This window comes from Epinephelus lanceolatus, chromosome 10, assembly GCF_041903045.1.
Source record: "Epinephelus lanceolatus isolate andai-2023 chromosome 10, ASM4190304v1, whole genome shotgun sequence".
In the NCBI taxonomy this organism is placed as follows: Eukaryota; Metazoa; Chordata; class Actinopteri; order Perciformes; family Serranidae; genus Epinephelus; species Epinephelus lanceolatus.
Window position 1 is genome coordinate 9,800,172 of NC_135743.1, and position 14,931 is coordinate 9,815,102.

Consider the following 14,931-nt stretch of genomic DNA (forward strand, 5'->3'; position numbering starts at 1 on the left):
TTTTAAATCAGTCATTGTTGAATTATGCAACTAACCCTGAGAACAACATTAATTTTGTATTAATATCTGACAGTTTTTATTCTTTATCCTTATCCAAACCTTCTCCAGTACACCGCATTGCATGTCTTTTAAAACTAAAAATACATGTATTCTGAGGCATACAGAACTACTGCACTATAATACTCCTGTCACGGCAACTCACAATCCAACGCCCCCTATAGAACAATGTGTGTAGTTGCAACCAAAGCATCTGTAATAGTCAAATTAAGAGCTCAACATTTCCTGTAAATAATAACAGATGACATTTTACTAACTCAAATTGTACCTGCCAAAACTTAGCATGTAATTTTTGTTCTATTTTGGAACATGTTAAATAATAAAGATACATTTTACAATTTTGGGATTGTCTTTGTGTTGTATGTCTTAGCATGTTTGTCTAAAATTGTCTCTCTTAGTTACTATCACAATTTATCTTTAATTGCAATTTAACCTGTAATTATCCTTTTTTCTTCTTTTAATTAGCAGGTAGGTAAGTATTTGAGTTTTTGAAGATTTGTTTTCATTAACAGATGCTCAAATTACAGTGTAGGAGCAGTTTCAAAAAACGTGTCAGGTTTCCATTCGTGCATTTGAAAATATTTTTTTAAAAAGGAAAAGGAAACACAAATGGAGTTCTTTCTGTAAATTCTACACAATAAAAGACAAACACCATATCTACTTATTTTCATTTATTTATTTAAAATATTCACACATTGAATAAAATCAGACATGTACAATGGGCTTGTTTAGTGTCACATTAGACAATAGAGTGAGCCTGTATGCTGAAATACAGTCTTATATCCAAATAAATAGACTTACAGTAAAAGAGCTGTGTCCTCCAGAGCATAGAAAATGATGAATATAACACATTGAGGATAAAAACAGGGAGTGGTGGATACACTTCGGTTGATTTGTACTCACAGTTGTGTTTATACTCACTGCCTCCAGGCATCATTAATGCGGCTTTCAAACCGTCACCAGCTCGCTCCTCCTGCCCCCCAGCTAAAAAAAACACAAGACCGTCTTGCAACAGAAGCTGTTTGTCACCCTGCAGCCTAAATATTACGCATTTTGACCGCCAACCGACGCACAGCTGATGTTGCACAAGTGTGGTTATTCCAGCAGGGCATCATATAGAGCCTGTGAGTATTCATCACACTGTGACATCAGTCTGAAACAGGATCTGTTTGACAGCTGCTGCGACAAATGCACAATGAGGACAGGCGTGCGTCCGGCTGCAGCTCCGGCTGTGCTTTGGTGCTGACGGGCTACATGCACCTGCTTTTACCAACAGTACAGTCTGAGCGCTGATGGGGACGGTTGTTTCTGAGCAGATAACGGAGGCTTGATTATTTCTGACGAACACTCGCCTTTTTGTTGCTGTTTTTTCTTCCACTACAAACCGCAGGGAGGACAGGGCTTCTCTTGTGCTGCTGCTGCTACCGCTGCTGCTGCCTGAGGCTTGGTGTCTCAGTGAGGGGATGCGGGGTCTTTAACCTGCTGTAGGATCAGGTCTGGACACGCACGGAGGCAAACGCCCATCATATTTGTGCCTATGTGCTGTTGTAATATACGACGTAAACATCACAGGCACCAGCCAGGCTTTAAGGGGAACAGGACTGGTCTTTAACGCTTTGCAGGCAGCTGCCAGTATAATTTGCATAGGGGTTTGTTTGGGGAAAACAGCTTCAACCGCCGGCGCAGTCACTCCTCCGTCTAAGAATCCATTGGATTTGTCTGCATGGATGTTCGTATGTACAGCCTATATATTTATTTATTTATTTTTTGCTACAGGATTAAATTGTTGCTTATTCATCCCTGGATAAAGGACCAGACCGTGGCTACTTGGCGCACTGAATAGGTGCGTTTAAGCTCAGGTTTTCGCCTGCTGTTGGGCAGACAGACAATAATTCCAATTTGTGAGCTGTGCCATAGTGCTGTCAATATTCACACAAATATAATTAAGCAAATAATATCTTTAAACACGTGATATTATTTACTTTACGGTCTAAAGTGCCAGCTGCGCCATTTGGTCCATTTTTCTCGATGCACTTTACATTTAAATGGTCTTTAAATTCGACAATATTTGAATCCAGCTTTTAATTTTTGAGTACAATCGGTCAAATGTGAGCAGAATTATTATTATAATTACCTTTTAAGCAGGATAAACTTCTCTTTTTTTCTCCTGGAGCCTTTAAAGAGCTCGTTTTGCCTTTGGAAACACCTGCGCACTTTTGGAGAGGTCCATTTGGATCCATAGCGCTCTCTTTGCCTGGCTGGATTCTAGCACATGTAAATATTTCCCTTCCAGTTTTTTTGGTCCAGTCCACAAGAAAAGGGTCTCTTTGACTCATAAATACCACCAATGGGCTATTTGTAGCCTCCCAGAGATGCTCCAGGGCTTGGCAAACGCACAAAAGGCAGCAAAAAGCGCCTCAGAGTTCAGCTGCGCACTGACTGACAATTGTTCTTCAGTATCAACTGTATGACTGCTGAATGGACCAGAATAAGTTCAAACCATAGGGGTGGGACATGGTGTATGTGAGGAGTGGGCTTTACTGTTTAATGCCATTGACATGCCATTTTAAAATGGTAATTTGGAGCTTTAATGTATTTGGGGCCAAAAGGGCCATTTTGGTGTTTTGGGGGCCTTCTGGGCTCTTTAAAATTACTTTAGACCAATTTGATCACCCCTACATAGTTAACATACATGGAAGTGTCCTTTTTTGCAGGGATTGCTGGGAAGAAGAAGGAGGCTGTCGAGGTTGGGACTTTGGAGAGGGAGGTTTAGTCACAGCCACTCTCAAAAGGTAAGAAATCCTCTCTTCTGCTTTGGCCAATGGTGCCCAATGTTGGCTGGGAGGTGGTTGGAGACTATAAACTCCATATTTAGAGAGAGAAAGTCAGGTTTTCAGGTGTATTTTGGTGTCTTTGCTGTGTATTAGAACAGGGAGGGTCAGGGCACTATGGTGTGCATTAACAAGGAAATATGGAGGCACGGCTAGGGGGAGCCATAGCTGGGCTGGGAGGCAGCTGACTGGCCCTGAGCTGTTGGGAGAGGGGATGTTAAGCTTGTTTTAATACTCACAAGACACAAAAACACCGGAAGATACTTGATTGTTGTATGTTATTCTTCATTAGTGTAGTTATTGTTTGAGCTCAAGCAGCTTCAGGGGTGTTGACTTCCTTAGAAGAGTGTCCCATCTACCACACAGGCTGTGAGCTGTGAACAGGGAGCACACTGTCATGTAACATGAAGAAGAGGCGGGAAATTGTTCACATAGGTCATGAAAATGTGAATAATCCACTTTAGGAATAATTTAAATATAACATAATGTGTATATGTGGATTAGCCTAGCATGGCTGCTATCATAGAAAACATTCAAGATGGCCACTCCACAGCAGAGAGACAGGTGAGAGCAGCCTGTCACTTCCTGATTAGACACACACAGCTGTTTTGTTTACAGCCAACACACAGACAAATGTTTCTTCCCAGCAGTGACTAAAGCTTTAGATTTTCTTATAGTTTCTGAGTAGCGGAGCAGTAATGCAGAAGCTGAGTCACTGAGCCACAAACTTCAGCTGAGACTTTCTGACATGTCAAAATGTTGTGCTGTCTTTAAAAGGCCATGCTGCCACAGAGCAGTGATTGGTTAACCCATTGACAGCTGTAATAAAGCTCACTAATTGCCCCTTAATTAGCATTTATTAATAAATAAAACCAATATGATAATATATTAGTCCTTGATTGTCTTTTGATTAATTAAAAAATGGCACAAATTTATCAAACTTACTCATTAAGACCCGCATTTCACTTTTAAGAGTCAATTTAAAGATAATTTTAATTGCACGAAGGGTTAATTTTCTATCACTGATTAAAAAGCAGCTGCAGTGAAGCTGTCCGGGTCATCAGAACCATTCAATTTGTGATAAATATAGCTCAGATTGTCTAGTAATGAAAAAGAAATCTTATATTTTATGGTGACATTGTTCCAGAGAGGTCATCTGTATGAAAAAACTGCAATTAACCCTTTCATTACCTGCATCTCCTCTTGCAGTTTGCTGTTTCACGCTGACACGTGAAGGGTTTCCTGTTGTAGAACGTCATCTGCGAAAACAAGGACACAATAACAGAAATGTAACACACATAAATGCAAATTGTGGATCATTTAGAAGCTTTCAAGCACCAACTTTGAAGCAGAGAACTCTTTTTATCGGCCGTCGTAAGAGGAAAAAGCAAAAAAGTGGAGCTTTACGGGCAGAGCAGGTGAATTTCAGCTCAAATCCTGAGAAGATGTGATGCACAAAATCATAAAATGTAGCAACAGTTGGATGCAAGAAGCCTTTTATGGAGATTTGATTTCATTTTACAACATTTTTCAAGTGCAGGTTTCACCGGTATTTAAATAAAGTCAAATATTTGCTCATATTTCTGTTGAATTTGTGCATTTAAACACACCATTTGCAGCTAAGTGGGAGCTAAAGGGTTAAATCCTGCTCCTGAGGCACTGCTTTCAGTCCACAGTGATGGTGCTGAAACCAGAGGGTGGATATTATGTGTTTTTGTGTTATTATTGGTAAATTACTGCCCCCTCTGGTGGACATGGGTATCTTAAAAAGGGACGAGAACGAAACAGAAACACACAGCAGCCTGTTTAAATGACAGTGTGTGTGTGTGTGTGTGAGGGCCTGTTTGAACACGTACAGTCTTGTGGTCATCAGCTGTGTGGGTCCCCAGTGTTGGCACAACACCAGTGTTTTCATTATCTCTGTGACTATGTAGTAATCTCACAGTGGTATGTGGCTGCAGTACCAGAGCCTGCGTGCCGAGCCATAGCTGATTTACTGAGGTGAAGAGGAAGATAACAGGCTACTTGAAGCAGCTCTGTGGCTGATGTCACTGTCCCATATAATGCTTGTGTTTACAGGACAACACCCCTGAACAATCCTGCTTTGAAAACACAAGTATCAGGTGTCACAGAGCTTCTCCTGCTCCCTCTTGTAGCCTCCAGCAGCTCACACATTTCACTTTAAACACCTAAACTCGGCCTCTGATTCATCCTAAAATCATGTCATATTCATGTATAGTTGCTGCTGTTATGTAAAAAACAAGTCTTACAGCTCAGTCAGCCGTTGCATGTTTGTTTTCCCAGTGTACTGCAGCTCTCTGTCACACCCATTAGCTGCTGCTAGCATCTCAACATGCCGTCCCCCATTTAGCTCGCTGCTGCTGCTGCTGAGGAGCTATCAGCTCCGTCCATAGAAACACACAGAGAGCAGCCTGGTGCTGAAAGGCTCGAGTGCTGAGAGAAGCTGTGTGACACGGACGTAGAGAGGCTGTTAACTCCTTCACTGCTGAATGCTGCAGCCAGCAAGAGACAGAAATCTGTCCACTTCCTGGTTGTCAGTGCTCTGCAGCTTCTGTGTTGGAAAGAATCAAATCTTGTGACTAAATCTCTGTTTGTCTTTTGTTTCAGGAATCATCCTGATCAGGACCAGAGTCGCTGTTCTCGCTGTTACAACTCCAGTATAAGGTTCCTGTGTGAGCCTGAGGAGGAGACATTTGATGTAAGAAGCTACAACTCTCCTCCAACAGTTTAACAGCAGATGTATCATGCTGGGATATTCTGAGAAGCTGCCATGTGTCAGAAAACATTACAGGCTGAAATGAACCGAAATAATCAGTAATTGTAATACAGACCCCTAAAAAGTGTCTATTTACTATATTATTCTTTGTTATGAAGCTGATAATGGAAATGGTCGAGGATTTGGGAGCATCAGTGGAGTAATACTGCTGTAAATTCCAATATAAATTAATAAAACTAGTTGTTTCATTTATCAAAACATGTTTTATTATTCAAATATAGTAACTGCAGATTCATGTAGAAGCTCATGCAGACATCCTTCTCACAGCCTATTTGTTTGTCAGCTTCTACGGTAAAATGATGCACGTTTTTTTTTTTTTTAAAGGTACTCTAGAGTTTTAGTTTTGCACTCACATATAGCCAGTAGGTTATTTGTTAATTCTCTAAAGGGGGATAAACTTTGTTTTTGCTGTCTATTTTTCCACTCTTTAGACCAGTGGTTCCCAACTCGTCCAGCCACAGGGTCCAGATTTCACCTTAGTCATTCTTTCGAGGTCCACACAGTTAAACACATTCAGCATCATACTTGTGTTTGACCATGTCGTTGAGCTAGTTTGCTGTCTCTGTTAAGTAGCTGTCCGTTAGTCACTCACTCTACGGCAGAAAATGGCACTTCAAAATAAAAGCTCTGTGCCAGAAATTTGCTTTACTTAAAAATAAAGTGTGTTTTTTTACAAACTTGACACATTTGCGAATCACTTGCAGTATATTCAGATCAACTTTCTGACCGCAACCCACCAGTTGGGAACCACCGCTTTAGAACACGCTATGTGAAATAGCTTTTATCTGACGTCTCATTTCTCCCGTGTGTGTGTGTGTGTGTGTGTGTGTGTGTGTGTGTGTGTGTTGCTAACTCCAGTCGCAGCACTATTGGAATGTGGATCTAATTGGCTGAGTAGCATCACATCAGACGATTAAACTCATGCAATTGGTGTGTGAGTTTCCAGGTCATGAAACCAGTGCTACAAATACTTTGTCAGTTAACAGAAATGCTCTGTCAAATTGTTAATATATTCAATAATTTATTGGTTATAGGTCTGAGTCTGAGTCTGCCCCCCTTAAATCGCTACTGCATATTAGGGGTGGGGGGAAAATTGATACAGTATAGTATCACGATATTTTTGTGTGGCAATATCATATCGTCACACACTGCCTCTCATTTTTTTATATCAATTACTAATATGACAAATTCAAATCAAACTTTAGGTAGTCTGGTAGAATAATATAATCAATTGTTATTTCAGTCCACTAGATACATTTTGCTGCAGATGTTGATAAAGTATTCCTCTGTGGACATAATTTGCAGTTGAAAAAAGGTAATAAACTGCAATAGATTTAATTGCAATACTTAGCGTATCGCATATTAGATCATATTTAAATCGCAATAATATTGTATCCTGACTTAAGTATCGTGATAATATCGTATTGTGGATCCTCCGGTGATTCCCACCCCTACTGCATATGGGACTTGTGAGAAACAGATTTTAAAAAAGATTTTTTTAAATATCTAAATTGGAGCAACTGAGGCAAAGACATCCTGATTTATAGTCCTTGGTTTGGCCTTCAAAGCTTCAAAGCTTCAAAACCTCTGGATCCTACATTTCCCATACTGCAACCCAACTGTATCTTTCATGAGATCCTCAGTTCCTTAAAAATACTCGCTTCTTTCAAACACCACATCCACAGTTTGTAACACAGGCATCCTGATGAGCATCAGCTGATCACTGACAATCAGCTGTTGCTGCCATTTGACGAAATGCTCACAGTCCATCTCTGTGGGCTGTTCTCCTCCTGCTCCCTCTGCCTAATTAGCACAAGCTAAAACCCCACAACATGACCTCATCCCTACTCATCATATTTTAATGCTTTATCAGCAGACCCTCAGCAGCATTTAACATCTAATACCGAGCTGTTAATCTCACAATGTTACCTGTGTGATGCTAACTGTTAGCCCTGTCACTGTGTGGTTGGCTCTGTTTGACATGCAGAGCTCCCGTCTCAGAGCATGAGCAGTAGTCTCATGATAAACAAAGACATAAAGAGAAGGGCTAAGTGAATCAATACGCTGCATGCAGCTGTACAATAAAATGACATTAACCTGTTTTAAATAGTAAAATCTGTGGTAAAGTTGTGGTGATTGGACAAAATTGCAAAGTTGTTCAGAATTCAGGGAACTGGCTGACTTTGTGTTTACTGTTGCAACATCATGGAGAGACTGAGCAGTACTTCTTGAGATGAGTAAACTGAGTGTCATGTGTAAATTGTGTGCAGACTAAATACCATCAGTTATAGTAAACTGTGATCTTTTCCTGTCACAGACGTCCACATCTGCACACAGTGACCTCAACATCTGCACCGCCTGGACATCATGATGGACGAGGAGATCATCGAGGACCGGGCCAAGCTGAAGCAGGGCCTGGTCAAAGTGCTCCAGTGTGTGTCCACCATCTCTTCAGCAGCAGCCGTAGTCAACCCCATTTTTGGCGTGGCCGGTTCCTTGATCCGGGTGGTGCTGCACCACATCGATGACGAGGACATCCGCACCCTGAAGCGCGAGTTCGGCTCGGTCCACCGCGCGCTGGACGAGCTCTCTCAGATGAATCGCAACACGCTGGTGCAGATCAAGAAAGAAACGCTGGACGGCCAGTACTGTCGCGTGGAGGAGAATCTGAAGAACCAGTTCAGAAAGTTCATGGAGATGGTGGAGGCGCGGCCGGAGCACCGCGAGCGCAAGAAGGAGGACTTCGAGGAGAGCTACTCCAATGACTTGGGAGACCAGAACTTGCACACGCTCTACGACGGCGTGGTGGGCACACCGAAGCTCTTCAGCAGACCCATCCTGGAGGTGTACCTGAAGCACTCGCAGGGCGACCGCCGCACCATGGAGCGACTCTGCACACGCCTCACCTACCTGTTCTGCATCGGCCTCATCGCCCTCATGGGCTACGCTGCCGTCATCGGAGACGACGAGGAGAGTCTGAGTGAGGAGTGGGCTGAGAAGATGGAGAAGGTCCAAGAGAAGATGCAGGAGGCTCTTCGCAGGTGCAAATGAAGAATAAGCCTGAAGAAGAGCTTTTGTTTTCTCAGCTGCTTATCCTTCATAGTCCAGATTCCCTCTGTAACTCTCCTCTTTGCCTTTTCTCTCCCTATAAGCACTTTGTAAACATCTACTGCTTGAAACCCCTGTGACAATGAGCGACAATATGTCTCATTCTTTTCAAAACACTGTTGGTCCAAACTTCAGTCTTTGAGTTATAGACATGTTCAGTATGTTCTGTCCAGGCTGAAGTGAAGACAACTAAATTATCACACAATATTTAGCCTCGGCTTCACACCACAATTGGCTCAAATTCACAGGAAAATTCTTCAAATCGGGATAAAACTGCAGGAGTTTCAACTGATACTGAACACTTTGAGATAAATCAGCCGTGGGATCGTTACAATTATCACAAATCTACTCTGAAAGTCAAATTTTGGGTGATACGCATGCTATATATAACGCAAAACATCCCTCACATCTATAAATCTGGCTTTAAGATTCAGTGTGTGATGTTGCATATGTCCCACCCATTAGCACTTGAAGCACTTGAGATTAAATGTATTACACTACAAGTAAATCAGTTGGATGGAACAGGAAACACGCCTGAATAAAACCTCAACATTAGAGGTAGCTGTACACATGCTCCTGTCATACCAGTCTAACTCCACTAGAGGGCCTCATGTTACTTCATTACAATCACACAGGACTATATGTTATTTCTTACGTTGTTCTATTACATAATAACTGCTATAAGACAGACGTTGCTTGCCAAACAGAGAGAGTTATGCTTTAAGTATATTCTATATTATAAAAAAGCAAAAACAAAGAATCCCAAAGAGCTATGAATGTAACAGACATAAAACCATATAGTTGCAATCATATACTACTCATGATCATACTGCCATGTGCACATTGTGCAGATTAACAGAATATATGCCACAGATATTGTACGTTCCTCATGCATGGAGTCCATGATACACTACTTGTTGCTGTCGAGCACTACATTTAATGTCCTTTCACACTAATTTCTGAGGCTGCTGTATCGAGGTCTTTATTTTTCTTTTGCAATACGAGAATCAAAAACACTGACAGTCCAAACATAATCTGATTTGTTGTAACACTACATGTGGTGAGACACTTGACCATCGGAGGATACACTAAATATAAGTTGGACAAATTTAAAAATTGCGATATGTGCTTCCATTTCAACACTGTTTATATGTTTCTACACAAGTTGACTTTCTTAATGTGGTGTCAGACAAAGCCATAATGTCACTGGATGAATCTTTCCACTCTTGACTTGTGCAATTCTGCCACTCTTATTTTCTATTGCATGTGCAGGAGGTGCTCCAAGTATGTTTGTAATATATAGGTAAAGCTATCAGTGGGTTTTTTTGGTGTACGGCCATTTAGAGCCTGTAAAACATTTAATATCCATTGTTTGAGGATTTTTTTTTTTATTTTACAGTTAAGCCTCAGCATCAAAATAGACGTTTTGTCTCTTCTCATATTCTCCCTCATCTGACCAACAGTGCCTAAATGTGCCAATAGTTTTGTATTATTTTTTCTTTTAAGGGTTTTTGTCTTAATCATTTAAGTATATTTTGTGTAAGGCATTATGTTTTGAACGGTTCATACGCTACAGTTTAGATTTTAAATGTGTGGTTAAGATATTGTTTGTAAATGTTTGTCTCCTTTTTTTGTTTGTTTGTTTGTTAAAGCAAACTATTGGTGTCAGTAGTGTCAGGTGGGTTTGGATCGCTGCATCAGCAAAGTCAAAAATAGATTAAACATCACTAAACAATATCTGATTGTCATTAATGGATTTCCAATTTATCAGTTTTTATATTTTTGTCATATATCACACAGGTCTAGCCGGTTTTACTCTCATCTTTTCAACACATAGTTCTGTCCTGAACTGGTTTATTGTTCTGTGGCACTGTGCCATATCTCCTATTGTTACAACAGATTCAGTACAGGCAACATAAATAATGTTAAAATGCTGTTGATGTGGAGGAATATTATATGAACCTCCTAAAGGCTTTCTTGAAATGCCATATATGTGAATATGTTGCCTTTTTTGTTATGAATCTTTGATGTCTGGTTGTATATGTGCCACTATAAATAAACATGAGTGAATAACACTGATATGGAGTCGTCACTTATTTAACATCTCAGCTGGCCTGCGCTGAGCCCTGACTTCAACTATATCCAACATCTCTGGGATGAAGTGGAGCGCAGGCTGAGAGCCAGGCGTTAGTGTCCGACCTGTCTAATGCTGTTGTGGCTGAATTGCAAATGTAAATCTCTGCAGCCATGTTAAAAAATCTCATGGAAAGCTTTGTAGCAGCAGATACATGCCAATGATGAGATTGTACTATTGCATATGGGAAAAAGAGATGTCTGGTTGCTCTGTATCCTCAAACGGAGATCAAAACATTTGGTCAGGTGCTCATAGGAAACAGGACAAACAACAACCTTCTGATGTGTCCTACTGCATATGGAAGTAATGTTTGGGTGGTCATGTAATATATTTAGCGGTACAACAATTCTAATAAATCTTGAAAACGCAAAGCAAGTGCCACATAACACTCCAAGTACTGGGAGAAAAAAAGTTACCATAAAACTTAAATTAAAAGCCTCGTGCTAATTAAACGCCCAGTCCCTTTTACTAGCCGATTGTAGCTACACATTTTGCCAAGCAGTTTATTTTTTAAAATAGAAGTTAATGGGATGTATAAAACCAGATTGTTGACTACCCACTTGAGCTAGCATTAGTTAGCGGTTTAGATCATACATGCAAATATAAATATTTAATTTTGTCATTTGCTCATTAGCTTAGTTGATTTCATTTTACTGAAACCATGAGCACCAGAGAAGATTGTCAGTCATTCAGATGTATCACCATGACTAAAAAACAGGAGGTGACTCCCTGCCTCTGAAGCTGTCATAAAGTCAGAATATCTGTCCATTCCTCGATTACCCGTTAAGTTATTTATATTCCTTTAGTCAATAAGGATCCACCAATCATAAGAATCAAAAGTGTTTTTCGCAAAAATGAATCCATGCTATGAATATTGTTTTAACAGGAGAAAGTGGTGTTGTGTCAATTTGCCGGTTGCCATGAAACAAGTGTCATAACGTAACACATAATCGATATGTTATTCGGAGTAATATCCATACTGGTTCAAAAAACAGTTTGATTGTATTTCCCATCTTTGTTGAGCAACAGTTTTGTGTGAAAGGAATCAAAGGACTGTCCCATATAGACTCCTGTCCCTCCCTTTGTTGGGAACAAAGACCACGCCTCAATCTTATCCATTTCCGCACCAAAAGTATTTAAGCACACCTGTTTTCTGTTTTAATCCCCTGTGGCTCTGTTCTCACATTGCTCCCCCCGAAACCCCTTTTCTTTGTTTTTCTTTTGGCTGTCATCTCTCCCTTTTCTCTCTCCCTATACAGAATACAGGATCCACCAGGGGGCTCTACTCATAGTAGAGCAGGCGAAGAGATGACTCCCCCACTCTGTCTCAACTTCCCTGGTTCCCTGGTTCCATTGCGCCCTCCTCCCTTCAGTCGACACCAGACCGCCATCAGATTCCACTCTCCACCTGTCTGCGACTCTCATTTCTCCTATCACCCCACCTACATCCCCTCATCCCTCCATCCCAGGACCCTCATCCCTTCTACCTTCATCCCTTCAACCCTCATCATCTTCCCTACTTCCCTCAACCCTCATCCCAAATCCCACGACCCTCAATCCTTCGACCCTGATCCCTCTATCCCCTCCCCTACTTCTCGACCCTCATCCCATATCCGTCAACCCTCCGCCCAAATCCCTCGACCCTTATCCCTTCATCCCACTTCCCTAGATTCTCTTCCCTACTTCCCTCTATGACCCTCACCCCTCCATCGCTCAACTTTCATCTCAAATCCCTTGACCCTCATCTCTTCATCCCTCGATCCTCTTCCCTACTTCCTTCGACCCTCACCCCCCCATACCTCAACCCTTATGCCAAATCCCTTGACCCTCATCTCTTCATCCTTCATCCTTCGATCCTCTTCCCTACTTCCCTCTACTATGACCCTCACCCCTCCATTGCTCAACTTTCATCTCAAATCCCTTGACCCTCATCTCTTCATCCTTCATCCCTCAATCCTCTTCCCTACTTCCTTTGACCCTCACCCCCATCCCTAAACCCTTATGCCAAATCCCTTGACCCTCATCTCTTCATCCCACATCCCTCGATCCTCTTCCCTCCTTCCCTTTACTACGACCCTCACCCCTCCATCACTCAACCCTCTTCCCAAATCTTACGACCCTCAACCCTCGATCCTCTTCCCTACTTCCTTCATATTATTTTTGCTCACTCTTAATAAAATGTTTTTATTTGACTATTTAGAGACTTGATTCCATAATATCAGAGCAAATCTGCTTCCACACATTTACAGGAGAATATTTGTGTTGGAAGCATCTTAATCTGAAATATTAGATTCTGGCTTGGGTCATAATGATTTAGTTTCTGTTTGTTCCAACACTTATTTTAATGTGTTTAATACTTAAACTGTAACATATTCAAACACAAAAAACAATATGTTTTTGTACGACTGCATCATCCATCAAACTGAAATATTCTACGGGTCTTGTACATCATTATATTTGGCCAAAATTAAGCCTTTTTGGTGTCGTTGAAAAAGCAGATAATTTGCGTTTAATTTAAGACATAGTAAATATCCACGGAGTGTATTAGGAGGCCCGTGATGGTACGTAAAGGTGCAGTTCACTGATTTGTACGCAAGAGGGCGTTAGTACTTCACTTGCTTCACCATTACACCTGTTCTCACAGAGCTCCCCGGGGGCCCACAAGACTGAAGCATCACATCTGCGTCTCCAAGCTGCAGAGCTATTAAAGCCAATACTTCCTTTAAAGAACCAAACAGATGTGCTACGTGCTAGAAACTAATCCAAATGATTTATAAGATGATCAAAGGAAGGCAAAAGAATTTACCTGAGGTGAAGTAAAATGGGCACAGGGCCTCGGTTAATTCCTCTGGTATGGCCCTCATGCATCATTTTCCAGCTGAACAGGTTTGACTCAAAGCTCAGAGTTGGGGAACCGAAACAGGAAAATGTGCAATGCAGGCGTTTGAAATGCAGATTACTGAGAGACAAAGATTTGAAGGTTCTTACCTGCTCTGCAGACTGAGCGATGAATGTCTTTGAGCCGCCGACGCACGTCGTCTATCATGTGATGGAGCTCGTTTTTCTCTCCGTGACATGATGAGCTCGTCTCGGAGAATCCATTTCCACCTGGGGAAAATCAATTGAGAAATTCAGATAAAAGTATTGGGCATGAAACAAAGAGAAATCTTCACATATGTTGAGAAGCGCTTCATGGTTTCGGGAAAAAAAAAAACGATTTGCGTAATGATTTTTTTTATTGTGAGGGAGGTTCATGTTGGGCGCTCACAGGGCGCGTCGTGTGCGCGCAGATGAGGTGGATGTCAGGTTAAATTTGATCATTTTAAAGTCCTTTAGACTAATAAAATAAACAACAATTCGGTGTTCATTTTGATTTTAAAAGCATGTTTTAACCTGATATATTTAAATATGAGTGGAGAGAGGTGACGCACATCTGTAGTTATATTTAGACACTGTGTGGTTGACAAATACGCTCCATAAATATCAATATCTCCATAAATAATACAAAATGTTAATCTTATTTCAAATCTAAGCGTGCGGGGTGTATTTCACAGCACATATGTGCGTCTACAACACATCCATTTATGATTTGAGACGCGATTTTGGTCAAAATAAAAATCATTACATGAATTTATCATATTCAAACACTGAAAAGACAAAAGACTAATAGTTTTCTGGTCGTCTTACCTCGGGTCTGGATCCTGTAACATTCAGCAGCAGCTGAAGCGCAAAATGGTGATGAGGAGACATTTGCGCCAAGTGCGCAAAAAACATCTGAGGAAGAAATCCGTCGAAAATATGCTGCAAATAATACACAGCAAACAAATGTTCAAATTCAACTGCGTGTTGCGGAGAAGAGACTGAATCGTCCTTTCATGGTGACATGAAGAAGAAAATGGAACCGACCACTCGCAGTCTGTCTGTCTGTCTTTCCTTCTCCCTCATTATCTCTCTCTCTCTCTATCTCTCTCTCTCTCCTTTGCAGATATCTAGTGCGCATTTCT

General features: G+C 41.2%; 2 protein-coding genes across 2 annotated transcripts; one reads left to right on the plus strand and one right to left on the minus strand.

Moving 5' to 3' along the window:
• Positions 1–718: 718 nt before the first annotated feature.
• Positions 719–14,927, minus strand: LOC117265692 (uncharacterized). Its single transcript, XM_078171428.1, has 5 exons — positions 14,834–14,927; positions 14,615–14,728; positions 13,916–14,035; positions 4,080–4,147; positions 719–3,262 (listed from the first exon to the last, which is right to left on the minus strand). The coding sequence occupies exons 1-4, from the start codon at positions 14,925–14,927 to the stop codon at positions 4,107–4,109; spliced, it is 369 nt and encodes a 122-aa protein (XP_078027554.1). The 3' UTR covers positions 719–3,262; positions 4,080–4,106.
• On the plus strand, positions 5,517–10,872 carry rpz (rapunzel). Its single transcript, XM_033640329.2, has 2 exons — positions 5,517–5,607; positions 8,003–10,872. The coding sequence occupies exon 2, from the start codon at positions 8,053–8,055 to the stop codon at positions 8,734–8,736; it is 684 nt and encodes a 227-aa protein (XP_033496220.2). The 5' UTR covers positions 5,517–5,607; positions 8,003–8,052; the 3' UTR covers positions 8,737–10,872.
• Positions 14,928–14,931: the final 4 nt, after the last annotated feature.